Below are 24,901 nucleotides of genomic sequence, written 5' to 3'. Positions count from 1 at the left end.
AGATTTCTGTCAGAATCTGCAGCTTATACAGTACAAATAAAATGTTCACGTTTCTCCAACGTTGTCTTCCCAACAGTTTCACTAACATCTATACTGGATGGCTTTACTTTTGCACCTTTGTGGTCCTGCTACCCAATTTTGCTGTGCAAGAAAGTGCACAATGCCAATAAAAGTTCTAAATTTTAAGTTCTAAGATGTACCCAAAATAAGGCTACTTCCACACTAATTCGTTTCTGTTTGAAAACACATAGATTTCTCTCCGTTTTGGCCTCCCGTCCACACTGAGACGCCGTTTTCCTCAAGGAAAAACGCAACGTTTTGAAAACAGTCCCGAAAACGCATACATTTCAAAACGATGACGCATTTTAGTCATGTGATGTAGTCATGTGACCAATTAAACAAAGATAGCGGAGTGCATTATACAGTAGTTGTTTTGATTGCTCTCAATTTTGACATACATAAAAAAAGATTAATATCAGTTTGTACATGCTCCAGATAGTTTTTCTTCCAATTTTTAAACTCTCACTTGCTTTTGCGCATGCGCATTACTGAACGTAAGCGTTTTTGGCTCTTTCAATGTGGACGCACAACTCTGTGAAAACGACTGAAAACACTAGTGTGGATGCGGAGCGTTTTCAGACAAAAACGCTGTTTCCAAATCTACGTTCACATGTACCCAGGTATTTTTGAAAACGCAGATTTTTCTATGCGTTTGCACCTTTCGTCCACACGTAAACTGCGTTTTCAGTCACTGAAAACAGAGATTTTTAAAAACGCCTGCCAGGGTGGATATTTGATCACTGATGTGTTTAAATGCTTACATATACACACACAGTTACTGTCCCTTCACACAGGACTCCTTTCTGCTCCTATGCGCATATGTTTACGCTTTCCCACCCAGGCTTCTAGACTTCTGATTGGCCAACATTTCTACACGGTTAGGAATATATCGCCACCTGTTGCTTTGGCATGTTCCTAGCAGCGTTTTCCTTCATTTTTGCGTTTACATGTGGACGGGATTTTTTTCAAAAACAAAAACGGAAAATCTCCTTTTTCAAAAATACCCGTGTACGTGTGGACACCGAACGCGATAGAGGCGGCCAGAGCCTCAGGTTTACATGTAAAGTCAACGGAAAGGCGCGATGACCCGCGATTGCGGCTCCCGCGAAAATTCGGAAGCAGATTTGCGTCGCGAAAACGCCAAAACGCCTGAAACGCGCGTGAGTGTAGCGCATTTCAGGCGTTTGACTCGCGAAAAAAACCACGCGCGTGAGTTTTTGTGTTGCATTTTGTGCATACGCGCGTTTCGCGTCTTCCGCTCGAGTTGGAAAAATCTGAACTCAAGCATCAAATCGCGCCGCGACAACCAATCAGGAGCCCGGTGACGTGGCTGTTACCTAGTTCAAAGGGGCAGATGGAGGGGAAGGCTAATCAATGCGGTAGCAAACAACCCGGAGCTGTACGACACCAGCTGCTTTCTGTACCGAGACAGGAATAAAAAGGACCGAGCTTGGAGGAAGATATGTGAAGAGATCGAGCAACCTGGTAAGTTCATTCATTTCTCTTTTGAAAGTTTTCACTGACCTGGGGAAGCTGCACAAAAGCTAGCAAGCCACTGCTATTTTCCCACTGACGTACAAATACCGTTCTGCTTTTAGGCATGTTGTCATTTAAGAATATATTTTATTGTTTATTAATAAACAGCACACAGTGGTCCCGCTGTTCATCCGTCACTGCTTCGCTTTTTCGCTGATTTTTTATTGCACAGTACAGCATTGCATTCTGCAGCCTGATTGACAAATCTGCTCCGTGTCGTGTCTCCTGCGCTTGCCAAATTTATCACGTTTGGTTTTGATAACCATCACGTCCAATAGAAAAAACAGCACGAAAACACCCATAACTATGAGCCTCATTCGGAAATAGACACCTGCACCACGAGGGGAAAAGGCGCACGAAAGTGGCGGGCAGATGAAGACAAACCGCGGCATAATAATACTTTTACGTTTTGCAATCTACAAAGGTTTGCACTTTGAGAATCAATTGTGAGAACTGTGACCAATGTTCATGTGTGTGTGTGGGAAAAAAAGTGTATAAAGTGCGTGACCAGGGGCTAGTTATTCTGAGAACCCCTGCTGCAATAAATGAGGGACCACTGTCTACTCTATGATTATTATATTCAACCTGTTAACATTTAATACTGTATTGATAGAACCAACTGATTCTGCAGCAGAGCATCCCCTGTTGCTTCTCCTGGCTGCCCAGTCCCTGAGCTCCTGCTGCTGCACCCACAGATATGTACAGCAAGCACTGATGCCTTTTTACTAAGTGGGATTACCTTGTGATCACCTTTACTAAATATCTACAACCGATCTGATTATATCCTGTTTTTGTTTTGTTTTTTTCAATGTTGAAATTAAAATCTAGTAGCAGCCTTCTCATTTCTTTGTGTTTTGTGCTGTTTTACAGGCCCACAGGGGAGGACGGCTCCGAGGCAGATGAGGGACGGGTCCCAGGACGGTCCATCGGCGGTGGAGCTGGCCATTCTGGTATCCCTGAAGAGTCCACACCAGTCTCCAATGGAGCAGTTCCTCCTCAGCCTTGTTCCTGCTCTGGAGAGCAGCTGGTCCTTTTTATTCCTGTCTCTCTGTAAATTCTTATATTTTATATATTTATGTTTAATGTTTTTCTGTTTGAGAATTTTAATATTATTTCAAATAAATTTTTATAATAACTAATGTCTCAGTTCTACTACACAGCAAATGTTGGCACACGACTTGACACATGTAGAATTTATTTCATATTATACTAATGGCAAAATATACTAATACAGTGGGATGCAAAAGTTTGGGCAACCTTGTTAATAGACATTATTTTCCTGTATAAATCGTTGGTTGTTACAATAAAAAATGTCAGTTAAATATCATACAGGAGACACACACAGTGATATTTGAGAAGTGAAAAGAAGTTTACTGGATTTACAGAAAGTGTGCAATAATTGTTTAAACAAAATCAAGCAGGTGCATAAATTTGGGCACCACAAAAAAAATGAAATAAATATTTAGTGTATATCAATGTGTGTGTCTCCTATATGATATATAGGGTGCCTTTGTCTGGACGTGCTTCCCATCCAGAGCTGCACAGCACAGAGGGAAGTTCCAGCGCTCCTGGAATCCCTCTGTGATGGACCACCAGTCTCCAGGTGAAGGCACAGCCATGAAATCGTCCACTAGACAGTCCCAGATGGCCGTCGCTGCCTGGGGGGTGATCTGGCTCACCGTGGACACACCGACTCTGTAACTGAACGCTTGGTCGTGAAAGAGTCCCCGGTGACAAGGAACCTGGACAAAATTGTTCCCCGAATTTTCGCGGGAGCCGCAAACGCGGGTCAGCGCGCCTTTCCATTGACTTTACATGTAAACCTGACGCTCCGCCTGCCTCTATCGCGTTCGGTGTGAACACAAGAGTCCTGAGAGCAAAATGTGTTGCTGCTATCAGAAAGATGCTATGAGTCAGGCCTATGATTTGACCAAGTCAAGGTTTGATCAGATTTCCAGATAAGCACAGTGTGAGTGCAGGTCAGCAGGGAAGTGGTTATTTTCATGCTCAGGTGTGAAATAAGGTAGCAGGACATAGTGTGAGTACGGCCTTAAAGTCATATACTGTTACACACAATTTGGAGAATGATCCTGCAGATATATAACATGTTTATCTTGTGTGTCTCATTAATTGAAATCCTGCAGCTAGGATAGCTAGGAAACAACTATTATAATACAGGTTAAAGGCATCCAGCTCATTTGGGGGAAGACAGAGACATTCCCAGCCAGTCAAGATATAATGTCTCCAGTGAATCTTGGGTGTGCTCTGGGGCCTCCATCCTGTAGGACAAGCCCAAAACAATTTGCCTAGAAGGCGTCCTTTAGGCATCCTAACCACATGCCCCAAATACCTCATCTAATAAGGCATGGAGGAGCAGTGGCTGTTCTCCAAATCCCTCTCAAATGAGCAAACTCCTCACCCTTTCTCTAAAGGAGAGCCCATCCACCCTTTAAAGAAAACTAATCTGCATTCCTTGTGTCTAAAACACATACAAAAGTAGATTGAACATAAATTGAACATAAATTGGCAGCTTTGCTTTTACATTCAACTATCTGGTTACCACAACAGATATGTACAATGTCTGCCCTCCTCTTTCTATCTCACGCTCCTCCTCCGCTTGGGCCAGTAACTCGCCCCTGACTCAGAAAGAGCACTCCACCCTTTTCCAGCAAAAATATGTAATCTCCATCTTGGAAGTTCTGATTCTCATTCCTGCTTCACGCTGCTCCAGTGCAAGGAGGTCATGACCTAATGAATCCAACAGAAGCACATCATCTACAGAAAGCAAAGATGAAATCCTGAGGCCACCTCTGTGAATCACCACCTTATAACATCGGAGGGGTTTGTGATTATAAGAGATGTGTTGTCTCTCAATATGCTCAAGGTAGGTTCTCCCAAGGCAAACCGGTCCTGGGCAAAAGACCAGACAAATTCTGACAACCCCTATGACAACAACACACACAAAAAACAAATCAAAGGTCCATTTCATTTCCATTTCCCTGACTCCTGGCATTTGGCCTGCATTCCTGTCATGGCTGGTGATGACCACAGCCTGTCATTAAGCAATTTGGTTTCTAGCAGGTTGGACCCCAGAAAACAGTTTTTCCCTCTGTTGTTACAAGCCGACCCTGCTGCTGTCTTGTTGTTATCTTGTTGCTGTTTTGTCGACTTGTATTGTTTGGTTATTCATTGTGGTTTACATTGTCTTGTGCTGCCTTGTTTCGTGTTAACTTTTTGTTTTGTTTTAATCGTGCCGCAGGTGTGTGTGTGTGTGTGTGTGTGTGTGTGTGTGTGTGTGTGCACTCCTTTTTTTGTTTTGGTTTTTTGTATATTATTTACAGAGTTGTTACTTGTTCCTTATTGCTTCATTTATATGTTTATTTTGCTCTGTCTTGTGAATAATGAGCCTGTGTGCCTTTGTAACTGTTAAAACATTTGCACTGGCTAATGTAATATTTCCTGAAGTGTAACTCCACCCCTGGTGGTGTAATCAGTACCATTTAGTTAGAAAATATATGTGTCAGTGTAAAAAATAGCAAGAAAATAAAATACTATATTAAATTTACCAACTAAATTACTAGGAACTCTTTTTAGTTTAAACATCAGAATGATGGGTACGCTCAATTCATCATAAAAAAAACCAATTTCTTCAGTACCAGCCTAATAAATTTTAATGACTTTAAAGATATAATTTCTATATTGAAAATACAAATATGCAAAATTAAATGAATTGTGATCTAAATGCAGAAGTAAAAGGCTTAAACATTACCTAGATGTGAATATACAAATTGTGGGCGTCACATTTTCAGTTTATTTCCTGTCAAATTTCTACTTCTACGAAGCAAAGCAAAGATGTGGAGCCTTCAAAACCTGCTGTTTACCATCTGTAGTAAGTTGTTTTAATGACTAAATAAGTAAATAGATGAAGATTAAAGGTAAATCTAGATTAAACGTATAACTATTTATTTGCAGTGCCACACCTTTTGTTGATTTTGGTATTTTCATTAGTAATAGCAATGCTAGTATGAGTGCTGAAATGACAAAATAAATGAAATATTTTTTATACTGTCTTTTCTTTACAGTTGCTCTGAGATGTGTGACCAGTGCAGAAGAGGTGATCCATGTGACTGGATATGTGGGGAGTAAGGTTGAAATTTCCTGCTCCTATGATAAAGGTTACGAGTCTTATGAGAAGTATCTGTGTAAGAACGATTGTGGCAGCGATGATGATGTTCTTATTAAAACATCTGAATCACGGAAAAACAAATACAGGATCAGTGATGAGAAAACAGCACGAATCGTCACAGCAACCATCTATGATCTTCGTTCTGTGGATGCTGGGAAATACTGGTGTGGCGTGAGCAGAACTGGAATAGATATCTACACCGAAGTCGAGCTGAAATTAGTCCAAGGTAAATAAACCTTTCCCAATATTGAATTATATGTTGAATTGAGGTAAAATCATATGTATAAACCCGTTGTTATTGTATAGGTTACAATGTAACAACAGACAAAAACATAACTGATAAAACATTACTTAAATTAAATGCTATAAATATGACCTGCACCTCAGTTTTAGCCATTATAAATGTTTCAGTTTAGTTCAGGTTTTCTTAAGATCCATTACATATAATTTTGTTACAGCAAGCTAAATAAATAAAACGTCATATCTCTATTCTATGACTGTAGCGTGTCTTCTAATGCTGTTGATCTTTTTGACAGACAGCTGCTGTAACAGTGTGACAAAAATTGAAAGTTATGCAGGATATTCAGTGTCCTTCAGTTGTCCGTATCAGTCCCAGTACCAGAACAACCTGAAGTACATCTGCAGAGGAACACGGCCCTCCATGTGTCTGCAACAGGCGCTAATCACCTCTAAAAAAAAAAAAAATTGGACGATTCAGTATGTTAACACAATTCACAACAAAGATTAGCAGTTTGACCCAAAGTGATTCAGGGCGTTACCTTTGTGGTATCCAAAGAAACTCTGACCTGCATCTTTTCTATGCTTTTGAGCTGAAAGTTAAAGGTGAGCATTCATAGTAACGTCTCATTATATCAGCTGACAGAAAACACTGCTTTCTGTAAAATTAATACATTTGTCTTTTTGACAGACCACTGCTGTGATACTGTGACCAATATTGAAAGTTATGAGGGATACTCTGAGTCCATCAATTGTCCTCATGAGAATCAGTACCAGAACAGCCTGAAGTACATCTGCAGAGGAAACCAGCCCTCCACATGTCTGCAGGATGCACTAATCACCTCTAACAACAGAGAAAATGGTCGCTTCAGACTTAATGATGTAAAAATGCCAAGAATATTCACAGTGACAATTAGCAGCTTGACCCAAAGTGATTCAGGGCATTACCTTTGTGGTGTTCAAACAAACTCTGACCATGATGTTTTCTCTGCTGTTGAGCTAAGAGTCAAAGGTGAGAGGTCATAGTAATATCTCATTATACCAACCAGAAGAAAACAGCTTCTTCTAAAAGACTCTTTAAAAAAGTTGAATATTTTATGAGTCTTTAATAGTTTTTCTCTTTCATTCTGACAGTGTGGTGCTGTGTCACATCAACTGAAATAACAGGTACTGTGGGACAGCCACTAACTCTGCAGTGCCCTTATCCTTCACAACATCGGGATAACAGGAAGTTCCTCTGTAAGGGAGACTACCGCAACAGCTGCAGAGACATGGTGACGAGTAAAAGCAGATTCGCACTACAAGGCGGTATTTATTCCAACTCTTTCTCAGTGACGATCACAAAGTTAGAAGAAGAAGATGCTGGGACATACTGGTGTGGGTCAGACTCACAGTGGAGAGTTGGAAACTACACCAAGATTCAGCTGTCAGTCGGTGAGATGAATACATTTAAATTAAGGAAAAATGGACAGAGCTATGAGTTACTACTATTTAAGCATAACTACAGCTGGTGATTCAGTTATTTCTAGTGTGATAGAATTATAACAACTCTGCCTTCATAGTGTTTCACACAAAGCACATAATATATGCCAAACAGAACTAGAGGCCAGTTTTTTGTGGGGGGGTTTTTTTTTTACATCTTCTTTACTGGCTGGTTTTTCTACATTAATTAAGTAATTAATTAATTAACAGTTTAATTTCAGTTGTGTGAATAATTTAAGATTCTTGGGGTATCAGTCAGGACCCTCTGCACTAGTCATTCTACTAAAATGTGATTCTTGTGTTAAAATAAAGTTTCTAAGAGAACTAAGAGGGTTTTTTTTCCTCCAACAGTCTTTCTGCAGCATACCAGCACTGTACCTTCTACAGTAAAAACTCCTGGAAAAACTGTACCTTCTACAGTAAAAACTCCTGGAAAAACTGTACCTTCTACAGTAAAAACTCCTGGAAAAACTGTACCTTCTACAGTAGAAAGTCTTGTAAAAACTTCTACAATGAAAACTCTTGGAAAAGCTCAAACACAAACTCCTGGTCAACCTGTTAAAGGTACAGTATATACAATATGTGTTTTTCATTTCATTAATGTTGTGAGGTCAAGTATGTTATCACTCCATAAGCTTTGGTTACTTTTATTTTTTCATGGCTACAGTTACAGTAAGTCCCTTGGGGGTGAATGTATGTCACACCAAAATGACCCTAAGTGCAAAAACAGCTATGGTTGTGTGCACCAGTAGTCAACAGCTGCAACTATTAATAAAATATAATCTAAACCCACAGTTCTGCTAAGTGTCTTTAAGAAAACCATAAAAAGGAAGTTTGTATTTTTACTGCATTCTGCTTTTCAGATTCAGCACTTTATGTTCCTTTCACCGTTCCCCTTGTGCTGCTGCTATTGATGGGCATCTTTGTGGTTGTAGTTTACAAGTGGAAACATTACAAAGTAAAAGGTATATTTTACATTCATACACATGCAGAAAGTCATCCACTCAAATGTGCATGCGAAAAGAGCATAACCGTGTTTTCTGCTGTGTGTTTTCAGAAGATGAAGCCCCTGTGGACAGAAATGCACCCAAGGCAGAAGGTTTAGAGGAAGTGATTGATGCGATGGAAAATGATGTAAGAAAACTAAAGTACAAATTGTGTCATATCTATAACATGTCTCACCATAAACTTACAGGATAAAACGAATTGATTCTTAGTTGTGTTTAATACAATACAGTGCAAAAGTCTCGAGTCATTTTGTTTAAAAAGGCCCAGACTTGTAATTTTTTAAAATTGCCCTTAAGCCACAGTTCTCCGGGAATTCTGAAGGTCTTTCAGAGTTATTCATTGGGTGTGTTTTTTTTTCCATTCAGTTTCAGTCCGGTCCTTGTGTCTGACGTATTCTAACTCAAGATGTTTGGTTCTGAAGCAAAGTATTGAATAGAGGCATTGATAACTGTCAGTCCATTTTGTTTATGGGTTTTCTCTCTAACCTCATTATTCTTGAGAGCATTATATCTCAGAGATCCCTGGAGGAAATTACCTACAGAATCTTAGCTAAATGCTCCCAAAACCGTTCAACAACCACCAAACACAGTCAAGACAGCAAAAGATGTAAACACAAAGCACGGATTGTTCAACATACACAGATATGCTGTTAAGTGCTGAAAGCAGACATCTCAAAGATTCCGAAACTGTAACTGCCCAACCAAAATTCACTGAAGCAGCAGCAAAAGACCAAAACTACACTTCACATTTGGAAAAACATTGTAATGAATTCCCTGTAACTTTTGGTATGTTTCTTCAACCATGATAGAATCGCACTTGCTGCAGAGCTCTCTGTGTAGTTCGAGAACAGTTTCCCATCAAAAGTCTCTATTTTGTGCCTTTTCCCTTGCTTATTACACACCAATCTACTGTTATGTACAATGTTGTTGGTTGCGGATTTTTAATTATTTTAATTAAATGACCTCTGACAAAGCCTTATTTCTGCTATTCAATGCTGAAGAAATTAAAACTTTCACAGATTAGGCCAAATTCTGCCAAACTACAAAACCTTCAGCTATGTCCCTAATAAAACCTCTGTAACTCTGATATTGCTGAGGTGAAGCAGAGCAATCTTTGCCCAGGTAATGTCCATATATTGATTTGTGGGTTCCTTCAGTTTTTAATCTACTGCAGCATATTTTTAGCGGGTTATATGCTATAGAAGACCAGGCCAGGAAAAACTTCTGTATAGTTTTTACCTTTCTTTTGATACCAAGATTGTTTACAGAGTTTGTATTTGCAGAGAAATGGTCAATTCACCATTGGAATGTGATTTTTAAACAGGAACCTCAGAAACATCCCTGGGGCTTAACAGACTAACTCAAGAATAAAAAACTCTAATTATGTGAATAGTCAACCAAAATAATGGAAAAACCTTTAAAATTAAAGACAAATTAAAATCAGTGAGCACTGACATATCATATGCCATAAAACTTTTCTAACCATTTCTCAATACCGTAAATCAAGAACAAGTGAAACCACTTTTAGTCAGTCATTTAAACTTATTTAAATCAGTGACTGCAACACTGGGTAGTGACTGAAAGAATGACATCACAAGTAAATGTGGTGGAAAATGAAGTCTTGCAGCCTTCTCCTTTAGAGGTATGTGCGGAGTTCAGTAATTCGAGTTGGGCTCGGAGCAATCCTGCTACACCTCAACAATGAAAAATGTCTGGCACCATGCAACTTATTTGCACTAATTTCAATTCAGTTTATTATAAAACAAAATCACAAAAGTAGTCACACCTCAAGGCACTTGAGTAAATGTAAGTTGAGATTTATAAGCTTGCCTGTGTGTGTGTAATCATGAGCGTATAGCCATTGTTATACTCATTGGTGGAAACTTGCATTAAAAAGGCAACTTTAGTTTGAATGCAGGAAAATACTTTTTAAAATCTTTGCTTCATAATAGATTCCAAAATACATAACTAACATTGCGTGTGTTAATTGGTGTCTGAATAGATTTATGGAAACCAAGAAGTTGTGATGTACTCGAAGAAGCAGACCTCCAAACAACAGAGTGCCTGTGCCCAATATGAAGATGAAGAACAAGACTATGAAAACTTCACAATATCTGAAGACATCTACTGTAATGAAAATTTCCACAAAGCCAATAGAAAATAAACAGTCTAAGGAGTTTGGAAAGAAACATGTCTGGACTTTAGAGAATTCCACCAATTGCTCTTAGAACTGAAGACGCTTCTCGGATGAGAGATAAAACATGTTCAAGAAACTTCCAGATGCTTTTCTTTCCAGCTCCTTAGACTGCGAAGACCTGGATGAACCTTCACAGACATAAAATAAACAGAGTGTTAATTTGAGGTCAAACCGTTGGTCTTACCTGTATAGAGATTAATCTACTTGATTGATCATTAACAGTTACACAACAAATCTTAACATACAGTGATCCAGCCGTCTTATTTTCTCAGTGAAACTTTGTTGTGTTTTCTGTTTTATTATCACTTCTTACTCTTTTGCTATTAGCTTTAACTTTTATTGCTTAGTGTTAACAGCAATCTGCAGTCTTTTCATGAAATTGAACTCAAATGCAAACGACTAACACAAGTGCAAAGTAAATAAATAAGCAAAGCAAAATGAATTCCAATGTTGGACCATTTAGTAATACGTTTTATAGCACAGTCATTTTTAAATCTTTTGTTTATTTTTGCCCTATTTTAATGTAAATTGCTACATTGTCAGAGTCCTTCAGTTCCAGATATTTGGGCAGAAATCGAGCAGTGAAATGTTATGTTTACTAATTGCAATTTTCATGTAATTTTTTTTTTCTGTTTGTTGCAACTGAAAATTACCAGGTGCAGTGCTTTTATTTTATTAACATGGTAATGCTGTATTTAGCTTAAATTTATGATAACATTATTATATTTTTATTATTATTGTACATTTATTATTACTTCATATCATTAGTTGACATAAATTAGCCTTTTGCCTTAGTAAACAAGAGCATAGCACTATATTCCCGAGATATGTAAAGTAAAAATAAAATACACTGAAAGAAAAGGAACAGAAAAATCCACAAAACTCTTGACCTGATCAGTTACTCAAACTAATCCAACCTTTTCAGATTTGTAGAGAATTTGTTGCTGCTTGACTAACATCATGAACTTTATTTTTTTCCACCTCCTCTGAAGAAAATTAAACATTTTTTTCAAAAGTTACACTTTCAGTGTCACTTGTTAATGTGTCACTGTGAGCACTCTGCTGGTGCTGTTTTATCACTTCAAATACCCTCTTCTCTTGGATATTAGCATATATCACTGGTGAGACTGCTTAAATCTATTTGTGAGTGAAGAAGTAATCTCTGAATTTGTGGAAATGTTGACACAAGTTGTTGTAGCATTCAGTCCTTCACTCTGACAAGTTATCAGCCAACATTAACGAGTTTGCTCAGCATACTACATCCCAAAACTGCAAGGTTGCAGCTCACAGTCACACCTACCTGCTAATCACAGAGTAAAAAATGTTTAATTTTACTCAACAGACCTTGAGTACAGACGTCTTGTACTAGTTGTGCTACATAGCAAAATGTGCTGAAGAGGTCTGTTTTGAAAGAAACAGCTGATGAATTGTCAAAAAAAAAGTCTGAAAAAATATGTAGAAAAGTTACCAAAAGTTACTTTCTGTGTGGAGTTTGAATGCTGTTTCCAACCTTGTATGGGTTCTCTCTGGATTCTTCCCACAGTTCAAAGACACGCTATGGTTTACCCTGCCCTTTGGCCTATGACATCTAGGATACATTCCAGACCCTGAACTGGATAAGAAAATGGATGGATGGATTTTTTCCCCCTAGTTATTTAAAGACTATGGCACTACATGGTGAGGAGCTAATGAGCTTTAAACTATGTAAACTGGCAAACTCTGATAACACTAACAATAATGAACCTGATCCTGGCTAGATATAGTTCAGCTCATTTCAACACACAGCTTGAGCTCTTGAACCAGTCTCTAGGAGAGGGCCTGAATTCTGTTCAAATCTGGAGTTGCCCTTTGTGAGAGGCGGCAGGCAACAGCTGACAGTTCAGAATACCCAGACCTCTTGAATTTACTTTGTGTGGGGACTCTGTCATCTTACAAGGAGACATTAACTCTCACATGAACAATTAAGAAAACCTGGAGGGGCATGAAAGAGACAGACTCCCTGATCTAAACCTGAGCAGTGTGCTGTTATTGGACTTCTGTGCAATAAATAAAAGTTAGCTGAAACCATATTTTTCCTATAACTAATTTCATGCTGAAAACATAAGAGTGTCCACAAGTGCATGTGGAACGAGTAAAACCTAGGCTGCAAGTCGACCTGAATTTACAAAACTTTGGAATACAAGGTATGTTTTTTGTTTTTTCACAGAGAGTTTTACAGACAAGAAGCTTGCCTTAAAAAATAAATGCACTGAAAAGGAGACAAATGGAAGTGAGTAGAGGCAAGAGAGAACGCGTGAATGACAATGAGACAGGTGTAATGGTCACTTTTAAGACTGTTTTCTGAATATTAACAAACCAGGAAATTAATGAACTGAGAACACAGCACAATAATCTTCAAACACAAATGTTTCTCAGATATACAAAATTAATTTCATGCAATGTAGCTGTTTCACTTTTTTTAACAGTGATGTTTATGTAAAACGTTTGAATACTTCCTCTACCATAAGAGGATATATGTCAGCTGTTTCAAAAATGACTGCTACTTACTTTTAGGGAAAGCCCAAGTAAGAATGCTCTACCTCCTCTGTGTTAAAGGTCGAATTCCACCCCTCCTTTCAAACTCCTGTGGCAAGAAGGGACTCCTATTGTGTGCATAATATTGTGTGCAACGCGAAGATGTGGAGCCTTCAAAACCTGCTTTTCATCCTCTGCAGTAAGTCCTTTAAATGAGTAAATATATAAAGATTAACAACAGATGTAGTTTGAATGGTACATTTTACTTTTTTAGTATTGAGGAGCTGTATGACACAACCGGTATTGTTCTTGGTAATGTCTTTATACAACAATATCATTGCTATCACGACAGCTGACATGACAAAATTTAAATTATTTTGTTGTTTTCACATTATCTTTCTAGTTTCTCTGAGATGTGCGACCAGTGCAGTAGGGGTGCTCAATGTCACTGGATATCTGAGAAGAGAGGTTAACATTTCCTGCTCTTATGATCCGGGTTATGAATCATATGAGAAGTACCTCTGTAAGAACAGTTGTGGCAGGGGTGATGTTCTTATTACAACAACAAACCCAGTGAAATATAAATACATGATACATGATGACAAAATAGCACGAATCTTCACAACGACCATCTCTGATCTTCGTTCCATGGATGCCGGGAAATACTGGTGTGGAGTGAAAAAATTTTTGAAAGATGTCTACACTGAAGTCGAGCTGAAACTAGTAAAAGGTAAACAAAAACTTGGTCAAATTCTGTTGCACACTGAAAGCGAGTTACAGGGATTCAGGAGTTACAGTTAAAGATAAGGAATTCATAGATAGTATCTGTTTGTTCAGCATTATCTGTTTCTCTGCTGTAAAATTTAAACCACTATATGAGCATCAAATGATGGAAAACAGTCACAAGTTTAGAAATGTAAACTTCCTCATTGAGTTGAATATAAAATCCTTAAGTTTTATATACAGCTGTTTGTGTAACATGTCTTCTGATGCTTTTACCCCTGTTGACAGACCGCTGCTGTGATACTATGACCAAAATTCTGAATTATCAGGGATATTCAGAATCCATTAGTTGTCCGTATGAGCGTCAGTACCAGAACAGCCTGAAGTACATCTGCAGAGGAAACCGGCCCTCCACATGTCTTCAGCAGGCACTGATCACCTCTGACAACAAGGAAAATGGACGATTCAGACTTGATGATGATAAAATGTTAAAAGAATTTACAGTGAACATCACCAGTTTGAGCCAAGAGGATTCAGGGTATTACCTTTGTGGTGTCCAAAGAAACTCTGACTTGGATGTTTTCTCTGCAGTTCTGTTGGAAGTTGAAGGTGAGCAGTCAAAGCTACAGTGCATTTAATTACCGTACATCAGTTGAATATTTGATAATTCTGAAATAATCTTTTTCTTTCATTTATACAGAGTTCTGCTGTGTCAAATCAACTAAAATAAATGGTACTGTGGGGCAGCCACTAACTTTGCAGTGTCCTTATTCTCCACAACACCGGGATAACAGGAAGTTCCTCTGTAAGGGAGACCAGCACAACAGCTGCATGGACATGACCAATCAAAGCAGGTTCACTGTCCATGATAATGTTTCTTCCAGCTCTTTCTTGGTGATGATTGCAGAGCTGGAAGCAGCTGACGCTGGGACATACTGGTGTGGGTCAGATTCACAGTGGAAAATTGGAAACTACACCAAGATGGAGCTATCGGGTGAGTTGGACACTTTTATACGGGATAATGTAATGAATAGATTTGTATGCTATGTTCTTACTTAAGATCAGTTCAGTTGTCGAACCACAAACTTACCGCTGCTGGTAAATCACTCTGAAATAATAATTGTTGGAACAGGTATTCACTGCCACTTGTGAATTAAATTCTTTGCATGTAAATTCAAAATCAGTGCTAAGAACTCAGCAACCACGCATGCAAGAAGTCATCTGTTTGCAGATTCACACAGTTGCAGGTAACTCTGCTTTTGAAGCTGAATCCTGGCTTCTCCAATCAGCTAGCTTTATATAGTTTGAAGAGTGGAGGCCAAAGTATGAGGGATCCTAGTGTGAATGGTCACTTTCAAAGTAGTGATGCCACAGACTCTGTGATGTACTGATTAAGGTTACTGTTCTAAACCCTATGGCAACAACATAAGCGCTGTTTTAAACCATATTTGTTTACAATTACAGAAAATTAGTTTTGCTGAATTAACTATTAACACTTATATTGTTTGCTCTTTAGCAGTCAATTCCTATTCCATATGTTCAAAATTGTAAGTCATTTTTGCTAGTCGTTCATGTCTTTATACAATGAAAAGGCTTTTCATTGTATTTTTTGCCTTTTAATAGCCTTATTTCTTCGTCATTTATAAACTCTCATAACATCTTGAGTACAATCGACAGCTACATTAAATTCACAAGATCACACAAGATTTCAAACTGCAGGAAAATCACTGGAGTTATGAAAGACAGAAAACTACACACACACCACGTGTATGCTATCGCTATGTATTATGGTTTAACCTGTCAAGGACAATAGTGTACAGAAAATTCTGCATCAAGCCTTGTAATTCATAGCTTTCCTACTTTTGTTAAGCCTCAATTGACAGCTTGTGGCATGATGGTTAGTGCTGTTGCCTCAAGCAAGAAGGTTCTGGGTTCAAATCCACAATCTTGCTAGTGTGCAGTTGGTTCCCACTGGGTATTCTGGTTTCCTCCCACAGTTAAAAGTCATGCAGTTATTAGAGATAGATTAATGTGAGTGCAAATGATTGTTTGTCTCCATGTGATAGACTAGCAAACTCTCCAGAGTTTACCCTGCCTCTTACCCTATCACTTCCAGGTTATGGCCCAGCCCCCCTGCAATCCAGATAAAGGAAGATAGAAGTTGTTGTAAACCCATTAAATTTTTATGTTAACCAGACTCTAGACTTTGTTGAACATTATGTAATATGAAGACAACATGTAGTATTTAAGTGACCAAGTGAAAATTAATGAATGGGGTGAAAGTTATTGAATAGTGTTGGAATAAAGTGACAAAATTGTGAAGGATCAAAAAATTCCAAGAGCTCAACTTACTTCATCTAAACATGTGTCAGTCATGTTTTATCAACACAATATGCACAGGTTTATTGAATATGAATAAGTTGTGTTAAAAACTGTGTCAACTTTGAGGGTCATATCACTGTGTACTGTACACTTCCTGTACACTTCTCTTTGCTACAGTATCAGGAAAACAATTGTGAAGGACTTTTTGGCACCATGAAATCTAGAACAAAACCTTTGCTCTCAGCATCTAGAAGTATAGCAAGGAACCAAAGACGGTATTTCTGGTTGCGTTGCAACAGTAGTGCTGATCTAGACAGTGGTTGTGCCTTTTTCCTATATTTTAATTTTTAGTTCGATTCAGTTGACTGGAACAACAGTTTGGGATTCTTGTAGGATTCAAAATATCCCTTCAGTCGTGCCATGTTGGCATCAACATCATAGGCTGAAACATAGAACAGAGCAATCCCACAGATGTGTGAGTTGCCGTGGTCATTTTTTTAATGTCATTGTTGAAATAAAGTTGCTTTCTCCTACAGCTTTTCTGCAGCACACTCTGGGAACTCTGGAAACAAATAACCCAGGTAAAGCTAAAGATACAGTATATGTGTCTGTTAGTTAGCTGCTAAATGCTATGACAACAGTAATAGCAAAATAAGTACATTTCCACAATATAATTAGGGTTAACATGTGGTTTTGAGTGCATGCTGGGCCTAATTCAAGCTAATGTGAAAAAAAAAATTCTAATTCAAATTAAAAATCAAATGGATGTGTGCATCAATGCAACACTTAAGTTAAAATACACATAACTTTTAATAAAAAGATAATGAAACCATTATGTAAACTAAGCCCACAGTTCTGCTGTTATGCCTGTGAAAATTGAATGCTTTGGAAAATGCTTGCTTTAAAAATGCTTTTACAGTGTTCTGTTTTATTTTTTTTTTTCCAGCACTCTATGTGGTTTACATTGTAACCCCTGTGCTCCTACTGATGTGTGTCCTGTTTATTCTTTATAAGTACAGACGTTCCACAGTTAAAGGTATCATTTACATTCATATACACAGAGAGATCCTTACATTCAAATATGGAAAAGCACGCAAAAAAGTGTAACCAAATCTAATGCTCTGTTTTTAGGTGATGAAGCCACAAGCAGAAATACCCAAAATAAGCTATAGAGCTCAGAGGAAGCGATGGGGGCAGCAGAAAGTGGAGTAAGAGAAGTTTAAAGCCTTAATAGAGTTTTGTTTCTTTAATACACTTAATTATAAATATAGGGCATAAAATAAATGACTGATTTTTATTTTTAGTTGCATTTAATATGTAAAATGTATTTGTAATGTAGCACAACTGGAATTTCATGAAGTCTCCCATTTGGAGTCATTGCCCATACATTTTTATTTTTGATGCTGAGAAAATAGCAAAGTGATGTATGAATGTTGATGAAGTCCACACTATAGCATGGGTTCAGTCTCATTCTGTGACAGTGGGCAAACAGCTGAAAGTCACAAAGGTCAGTATAATTGCAATTGGAAACTTGAATTATGTATTCAAGAAAATAACTTATGTACAAGAGAAGTGCTTCCCTGGCCTTGTTTAAGTTCTATGTGGGTTTCTGACATTAATTGTTGATGAATGAGTATATCATAGTGCAGTCTTTTATTGTGACACATAGGGGAGGCTATCGGCCAGCAGCCTGCACTTACACTAGAGAACCATGGATACATAATTTATGTGCTGCTGTTTTGATAATTTCAGTCTTTGTGTTTTAGATTCTGTATTTAAAGAAGTATCAACTGTTTGTACTTTCTTCAGTTTTCTTTAAATATATTACAATTCTGGAGAGACATACGTGTATCTTCCCTCAGTAGTGGAGGTATACACTTGTATGCAATGACATACAATGACAAACATTCTACACTGGCTGTAGTGCTACAATAGAACATTCAAAAATGTTTCCATGAAATCCCAAGTGTCTGTAATACATGTCACTCATAGTTCTGTTTATTGTGTTGTTGTTGTTTTTAATGGAACTCAAGAAGCTGAGATGACTGGTAGCCACTATGAGGATATCGGTGGAGATGAAGTATCTATCAAAACTTTACCAGAAAAAAAAAAAATCTACCGTGATACAAAATTTCAGCAGAAGACTGTTTTGTTTTTTGCTTGATTTTCATAACAAAATCTGCTGTTTTTATAAAATTGTAGAAAAACCAGAATATAAATTATCAACATGAGTGTAAAGAGAATTAATAAGCAAAGCAAAAAAAAGTGCATGGAATTAATTTTAAGTTTAACAGTAGAATTATTTTTGTTTTTCAAAGCACCTCCAGCCCGTTGCAGACGGACATCCTTCAGAGGAGCCAGGAAATTAAACTTCCTTCCTTAGCTTTCAATGTCACTGCTATTGTGTAGCAGTGAATACAGTTATTGTGGTGGAGTATTTAAATAAGTGTATTGGAAAAGAATCCTGTTACTCATGAACTGTTATCAGATTCTCTTCATGTGTGTTAATTTTAAAAGCTAACTTTATAAAATTAATAATAATAACTCCCATTTTAGAGATAGAACATAAATTGCTATTTAGAGAGTAAGTTGTTTAAAATAGTAGGTTTGATTTTCCTGACTAACTATCATGGACTTTCCAGATGACAGAAATATATATGTGTGTGTGTGTGTGTGTGTGTGTGTGTGTGTGTGTGTGTGTGTGTGTGTGTGTGTGTGTGCAGTCTCCTGGAGAAGCGGGGTAAAGGTAGCTGAGGTAGTGTGTCAGAGAGGAGGATGCTGGAAAAAAAACTCCTCAGCTTCGGGGACAGTCCATCTCACCGTCTCACCTCATGCATTAATTTTATTCACTGTGTCACTTTCTGCCTATTTGCACTGTGATAGCTTAGTTGGTGTAAAGTGAATCCTGTGACTTTATTTTTAATTGCACTGACTATATAAAAGGCACACCAATTTCCTTTTGGATTAAAAAAGTTCTAATCAAATATTTGATTTACTCTGCTTCTTCAGTGTGTGAATTCAATAGTTTTACAATACATTTGATAAGGATTATGAGAAGTACCTTGAGAGAAGTACCTGTGTAAGAATCACTGTGGCAGTGATTATGATTTTATTATAACAGCAAATCTAGTGAAAAACAAATATGCAATTCATCATAACATAACAGTGTCTTCAAAACTCCCACCCCTGATCTTCATTCTACCGATGCTTAGAAATACTGGTGTGGAGTGACCAGAGCTTTGAAAACTATCTACACTGAAATAAAGCTGAAATTGGTACCAGGTAAATAAAAGCAAACTAAAATTCAATTGTACATTGAAAGTGAGTAAAATGAGAAAATACATATGTTGGTTCAGTTGGCTGGAGTAAGATCAGAAGAAAATGACATATTCATTGTTTAACACTAAGAACAGAACAGAATAGGAGCTAAAATGTACTAGAGAAGCGAAATCAGTTGTTGGTCTCTGTTGACCTTCTTGCATAAGGTTATTTGTGTTGTTGCTTATGTTACACACACTGTTCTATGTGATGTCTTCAAATGTCCACTGTGTTTATGAATTAGGAAGAAACAGAACTTGATGCATTGAACTACAATTATCATCATATTCATGTTATTCTTTGAATACACAGATACGCATGTCTTTGAATAACAAAACAGCTTGTAAATGGGGGAAATTCTTTGCACATTTGGGTAATGTGCAAAGATCATTGGGATTATTAATGGGAATCATTAGAGTTGCATCACGACAAAGAATGTCTCTCTGTAAACATGTTTACTAACTGAATAGGAAAGCGACCATGCTGCTGTTGACCTGTGACATTACTCTGAACAGAATGCAAGATTTCATGTTTATACAGTAAAGTTAATAACTTCATTAAAACTGTGAAATTATTTTTCAGTTTCGCAAGAAAACCGATGTGTGAGACAGAGTGAGAGGTGTGTGAATCTCTGACTCTGGGTGTGATGGCAGCCCTAACTTCAAACAACACACATGTTAGACAGATGGAGACCCTCAGTTTCAAGAAGTGTGAACCTAAATTTCTATGTGAGGCTGTATCTTGTATGTGCTTATATTTCCCTATTTAGTTATGGTTATTGTTAAATAGTGTATAATTTGATAGTTTCTTATTTGTAATGCCTCATGTTTAGTTTACTTCCCCTCCTGATTCACCGTCTAAAATTACTGTTATCTTCTTGTGTCCACTTTCCCTAGTGACCTTGACCTGCTTGTCCTTTGTCTTTGTTTTCCCAGTGTTATTAATGTCCTCTCTGTGTTTCCAGCCAGTTTTAGATCCTGTTTACTCTTCTGTTTATGGATTTTTTTACCACCCAAAATGAAGGCTCATTTGCATTAGATTTCCATGTGTCTGTATTTGGGTTCTAAACTCTGCAGTGTACATTAGCATTTTATGTAATCAATATCACTCTAGAAACAGAACTGACTGATTCCAGAGACATATGAGTTTGACCATTTAAAGAGTAGCAGTGGGTTTAGCATGTGATAGCTGTTGGTTTGTCGCAAACTGCCTCAGGCTGAAGGTGTTTAAGTATTCCATAGATTTAGTCACATAGGCAAGAGGCAATTTTCCACAGCCTTTAACTCTAAACCATAATGGTATCCAAATAGAAGAAATGTGGGATGAATTACAAAAAAAGGACAACTGTTACTGTATGAGAAAAATGATATAGGCAAAATGACAAATCACTCAAAAACATCCTCTGAAAAATAATAGGGTTTGTCATATAAACAACATAACATCTCAACAAACAGAACAGCAAGTCAACACAAAGCAAAGGGACCCTGGGGTGTAGAGCCTTACGCATATGTATATGTGGAAGACAAAGTGCCAGAGAGAAAAAAAAGAGGAAAAAAGAGAAAAGAAGACAAAAAGAAAACAGAGGGGGAAAAAAAGCTGAAAAAAGATTGACAGAGTAAGAAAGAGCGAGAGCCCTCCTGAACCCTCACTTATGTTGACTGAGGTTCCTTGTACCTTTCCTCCTCCATGAAGTACAACCCATGAATCACATAACTTTCTGGGCATTCTACACAGACCTTATCATCCACCTTAGTTACAGTCATCTTTGACAGGTTTATGACCAAGGTTATGCCAGCCTTACATACGTGTGTAGGATGTAATTAATTCTACTTGACAAGTTTTTATTAAAAATGGCTTACAACGCCAAAATAAACCATAAATCTAACTAGTTAGGCATTTTTACAACTTTGAACATTTTGTGGTGTCAATTTTATTATTATAAATTATGGCTCTTTTGAGACATAATTTATAACAGTGCCAGTGCTATTAACAGTGCCATTTATTGTGTGTCTTGTGCATTTGTCTTGTCTTCCTCCTCTCACCCCAACCAGTCGCAGTAGGTGGCTGCCTGAATCTGGTTCTACAGAAGGTTTGTTCCTGTTAAAAGGAAGGTTTTCCTTCCTACTATCTGCAAGTGCTTACTCATAGTCTCAGTCTGTCTGCTCTTCCTGGACTACAGCTTGACATTCAACACCATAATGCAGGGGTGTCAAACTCAAATACACAGTGGGCCAAAATTCAAAACTGGAACAAAGTCGCGGGCTAACATTAACATTTATTGAAATATATTTATTCCTCCAGATATAAGAATGAATCTTTTCTTATGAACTCAAACACGTTTTGCTGAAAAACTGAATATGGAACAAGCAAAGCTTAATACTAAACAATATATATATTAGCTGTATAATACCAGTAGGCCAGCTCTAATAGTAATTTGGTATGGCTTCGCGGGCCAAATGTAATTAGGCTGCGGGCCAAATTTGGCCCACGGGCCAGAGTTTGACACCTATGCCATAATGCCAAACTGGACCACCCTCAGATTCTCCCTGTGAAATTCTCCTGGATCAAAGACTTGCTCACCAACTGGCATCAATCAGTCCGATTCAGTGTGCTCTCCTACTCCCTGTGTGTTTGGCACGCAGGGGCCACAACTGAGAACAGGAAGGCACCAGGGGTGGCTGCCCTCTGCCACCCCTGGAGGCCATCACCAACTCCTCCTGTCTCAGGAAAACCAGGACCATCACAGGTGACCCCTTGCAACCTGCATACCACCTGTTTGACCCCCTGCCCTCTGGTTGGAGCTTCAGGTAAATCAGGTCCTACACCTCCAGCTTCTTTGTGCAGCACGCATATGTCAACCAGCATGCAGCCTTTTCAGTTGCTCCTGCTTTTTTCTTCATACTTTAACTTTTATTAATTTTTGTCTCTGTCTTTTACTTAGCAATAGAGTGGTAGTTTGTTTTAATAGCTTTCTCTTTAAAAAGGGATTCCTGCTGTCTACTATTTATTTTTTATTCCGGCAGGTGTGGAACACACACACAATTTCATTGTACATGTGCAATGACAATACAGGGCTATTCTATTCTATTCTATTCTATTCTATTCTATTCTATTCTATTCTATTCTATGCTATTATGGAAAGCTTGTGAAAACTTCTTTAACCACTAGATGGCATATGTCAGCTATTTCAGAAACCCATCTAAGAATGTTCCATCTGTGTTGATGGTCCAGCCCTACCCCTCCCTTCACATTACTATGGCATTAAATAACGCCTATTGTTCCCATCATTTTTTTTAAACCTGAGAAAATTTCCTGTCAAGCCTCTATTTGGACAAACTAAAGCAAAGATGAGGAGACTTCAAAACCTGCTGTTCACCTTTTGCAGTAAGTTGTTTAAACTGGTAAATAACTAAAATATAAAGATCAAAGGCTGATGTAGACCAAGTATTACATCTATCTCTTCTAGTAATTTAGAAGAACGGTAGGCCAAATGCTTTTTCAGTCTTGGTAATTTCGTTATACAGCATTAACATTGTTAGTATGAAATCTTGCATGATGACCACAAAGAAAATACACACACAAAAACGTTTCACATTCTTTTTCCAGTTGCTCTGAGGTGTGTGACCAGTGCAGTAGGGGTGATCCATGTAACTGGAAATGTGGGGAGTGCGGTTAACGTTTCCTGTTCCTATGATAAGGGTTACGAGTCTTATGAGAAGTACCTGTGTAAGAATGACTGTGGTGACAGTGATGTTCTTGTTACAACATCGGAATCAAGGAAAAATAAATACAGGATCCATGATGACAAAACAGCACGAATCTTCACAACAACCATCTCTGATCTTCATTCTGTGGATGCTGGAAAATACTGGTGTGGAGTGACCAGAACTGGAAAAGATATTTACACTGAAGTCGAGCTGAAATTAGTAAAAGGTAAACAAAGACTTCTTTTGCACACTGAAAGTGAGTTACAGTTAAAGATAAGGAATTCATAGATAGTATCTGTTTGTTCAGCATTATCTGTTTCTCTGCTGTAAAATTTAAACCACTATATGAGCATCAAATGATGGAAAACAGTCACAAGTTTAGAAATATAAACTTGAGTTCAATATGAAATCCTTAAGTTTTATATACAGCTGTTTAATGGGTGTAACATGTCTTCTGATGCTTTTACCCCTGTTGACAGACCACTGCTGTGATACTGTGACCAAAATTCTGAATTATCAGGGATATTCAGAATCCATTAGTTGTCCGTATGAGCATCAGTACCAGAACAGCCTGAAGTACATCTGCAGAGGAAACCGGCCCTCCACATGTCTTCAGCAGGCATTAATCACCTCTGACAACAAGGAAAATGGACGATTCAGACTTGATGATGATAAAATGTTAAAAAAATTTACAGTGAACATCACCAGTTTGAGCCAAGAGGATTCAGGGTATTACCTTTGTGGTGTCCGAAGAAACTTTGCCCATAATGTTTTCTCTGCAGTTCTGTTGGAAGTTGAGGGTGAGCAGTCAAAGCTACAGTGTATTTAATTACATCCGTTGAATATCTGATGATTCTGAAATAACCTTTTTCTTTCATTCATACAGAGTTCTGCTGTGTCAAATCAACTAAAATAAATGGTACTGTGGGACATCCACTAACTTTGCAGTGTCCTTATCCTTCACAACACCGGGATAACAGGAAGTTCCTCTGCAAAGGAGACCAGCACAACAGCTGCACAGATATGCTGAAGAATCAAAGCAGATTCACACTACAAGATGCTTCTTCCAGCTCTTTCATTGTGATAATCTCAAAGCTGGAGGCAGCTGATGCTGGGACATACTGGTGTGGATCAGACTCACAGTGGAGAGTTGGAAACTACACCAAGATTCAGTTGTCAGGTATGTTATACACTTTTGTACACACTATGATAATACAATAAATATATTTGTAGGATATGTGTTTGTTTGAGCTCCATTATGGAAATAGAGAGTAGGTGATCATTCAATTGTCTGAGGTTTGATCTAATAAAAATGGTTAGTCCAGTGCTCCCCACCCAAAGAATAAAATAAATAAATAAACAAAAACAAAAAAACAACAACAACTGAGCCTTACTACTGCTGGTAAATCACTACCAAAACTTTTTGCTGCCTCAGGACTGCGCTCTTCTGGACAGAGATCTCCGATGTTATTCCCGGGATCTGCTGGAGCCACTCGCCTAGCTTGGGAGTCACCACACCTAGTGCTCCGATTACCACGGGGACCACCGTTACCTTCACCCTCCACATCCTCTCGAGCTCTTCTCTGAGCCCTTGGTATTTCTCCAGCTTCTC

The 24,901-nt window shown here is 38.1% G+C and overlaps 2 protein-coding genes and 1 pseudogene across 3 annotated transcripts in view; all 3 read left to right on the top strand.

Annotated features, from left to right (window-relative positions):
• The first annotated feature begins 1,413 nt into the window (after positions 1-1,413).
• LOC113023831 (polymeric immunoglobulin receptor-like) lies at positions 1,414-11,724 on the top strand (annotated as a pseudogene). The gene is made up of 10 exons (XR_013909620.1): positions 1,414-1,545; positions 2,210-2,295; positions 2,467-6,008; positions 6,319-6,625; positions 6,711-7,031; positions 7,154-7,453; positions 7,853-8,065; positions 8,365-8,466; positions 8,559-8,635; positions 10,511-11,724. The product of XR_013909620.1 is annotated as a polymeric immunoglobulin receptor-like (transcript).
• A 1,565-nt stretch (positions 11,725-13,289) lies between these two features.
• Positions 13,290-18,224, top strand: LOC145419343 (polymeric immunoglobulin receptor-like). Its single transcript, XM_080302749.1, has 7 exons — positions 13,290-13,418; positions 13,623-13,949; positions 14,231-14,551; positions 14,643-14,936; positions 16,801-16,845; positions 17,211-17,300; positions 17,396-18,224. The coding sequence occupies exons 1-7, from the start codon at positions 13,382-13,384 to the stop codon at positions 17,434-17,436; spliced, it is 1,155 nt and encodes a 384-aa protein (XP_080158875.1). The 5' UTR covers positions 13,290-13,381; the 3' UTR covers positions 17,437-18,224.
• Positions 18,225-22,890: 4,666 nt separating this feature from the next.
• Positions 22,891-24,901, top strand: part of LOC113023833 (polymeric immunoglobulin receptor-like) — a 10,928-nt gene continuing 8,917 nt past the window's right edge. The window contains exons 1-4 of the mRNA XM_080302748.1: positions 22,891-22,966; positions 23,189-23,515; positions 23,769-24,089; positions 24,176-24,469. Coding sequence (XP_080158874.1) covers positions 22,930-22,966; positions 23,189-23,515; positions 23,769-24,089; positions 24,176-24,469 — 979 coding nt within the window. The 5' untranslated portion in view covers positions 22,891-22,929. The remainder of the gene's footprint in view (positions 22,967-23,188; positions 23,516-23,768; positions 24,090-24,175; positions 24,470-24,901) is intronic.

The sequence above is a fragment of the Astatotilapia calliptera genome, chromosome 6 (genome assembly GCF_964374335.1).
Source record: "Astatotilapia calliptera chromosome 6, fAstCal68.1, whole genome shotgun sequence".
Lineage (NCBI taxonomy): Eukaryota > Metazoa > Chordata > Actinopteri > Cichliformes > Cichlidae > Astatotilapia > Astatotilapia calliptera.
This window is presented reverse-complemented; position numbering and strand designations above follow the sequence as displayed.

Bases quoted from the DNA above. Each gene is read 5' to 3' on its own strand.
- LOC145419343 (XM_080302749.1), top strand. From the start codon at position 13,382: ATGTGGAGCCTTCAAAACCTGCTTTTCATCCTCTGCA. The intron at 13,950-14,230 runs GTAAACAAAAAC...CCCTGTTGACAG, and splicing joins CGAGCTGAAACTAGTAAAAG to ACCGCTGCTGTGATACTATG. The intron at 14,937-16,800 runs GTGAGTTGGACA...TTTCTCCTACAG, and splicing joins CACCAAGATGGAGCTATCGG to CTTTTCTGCAGCACACTCTG.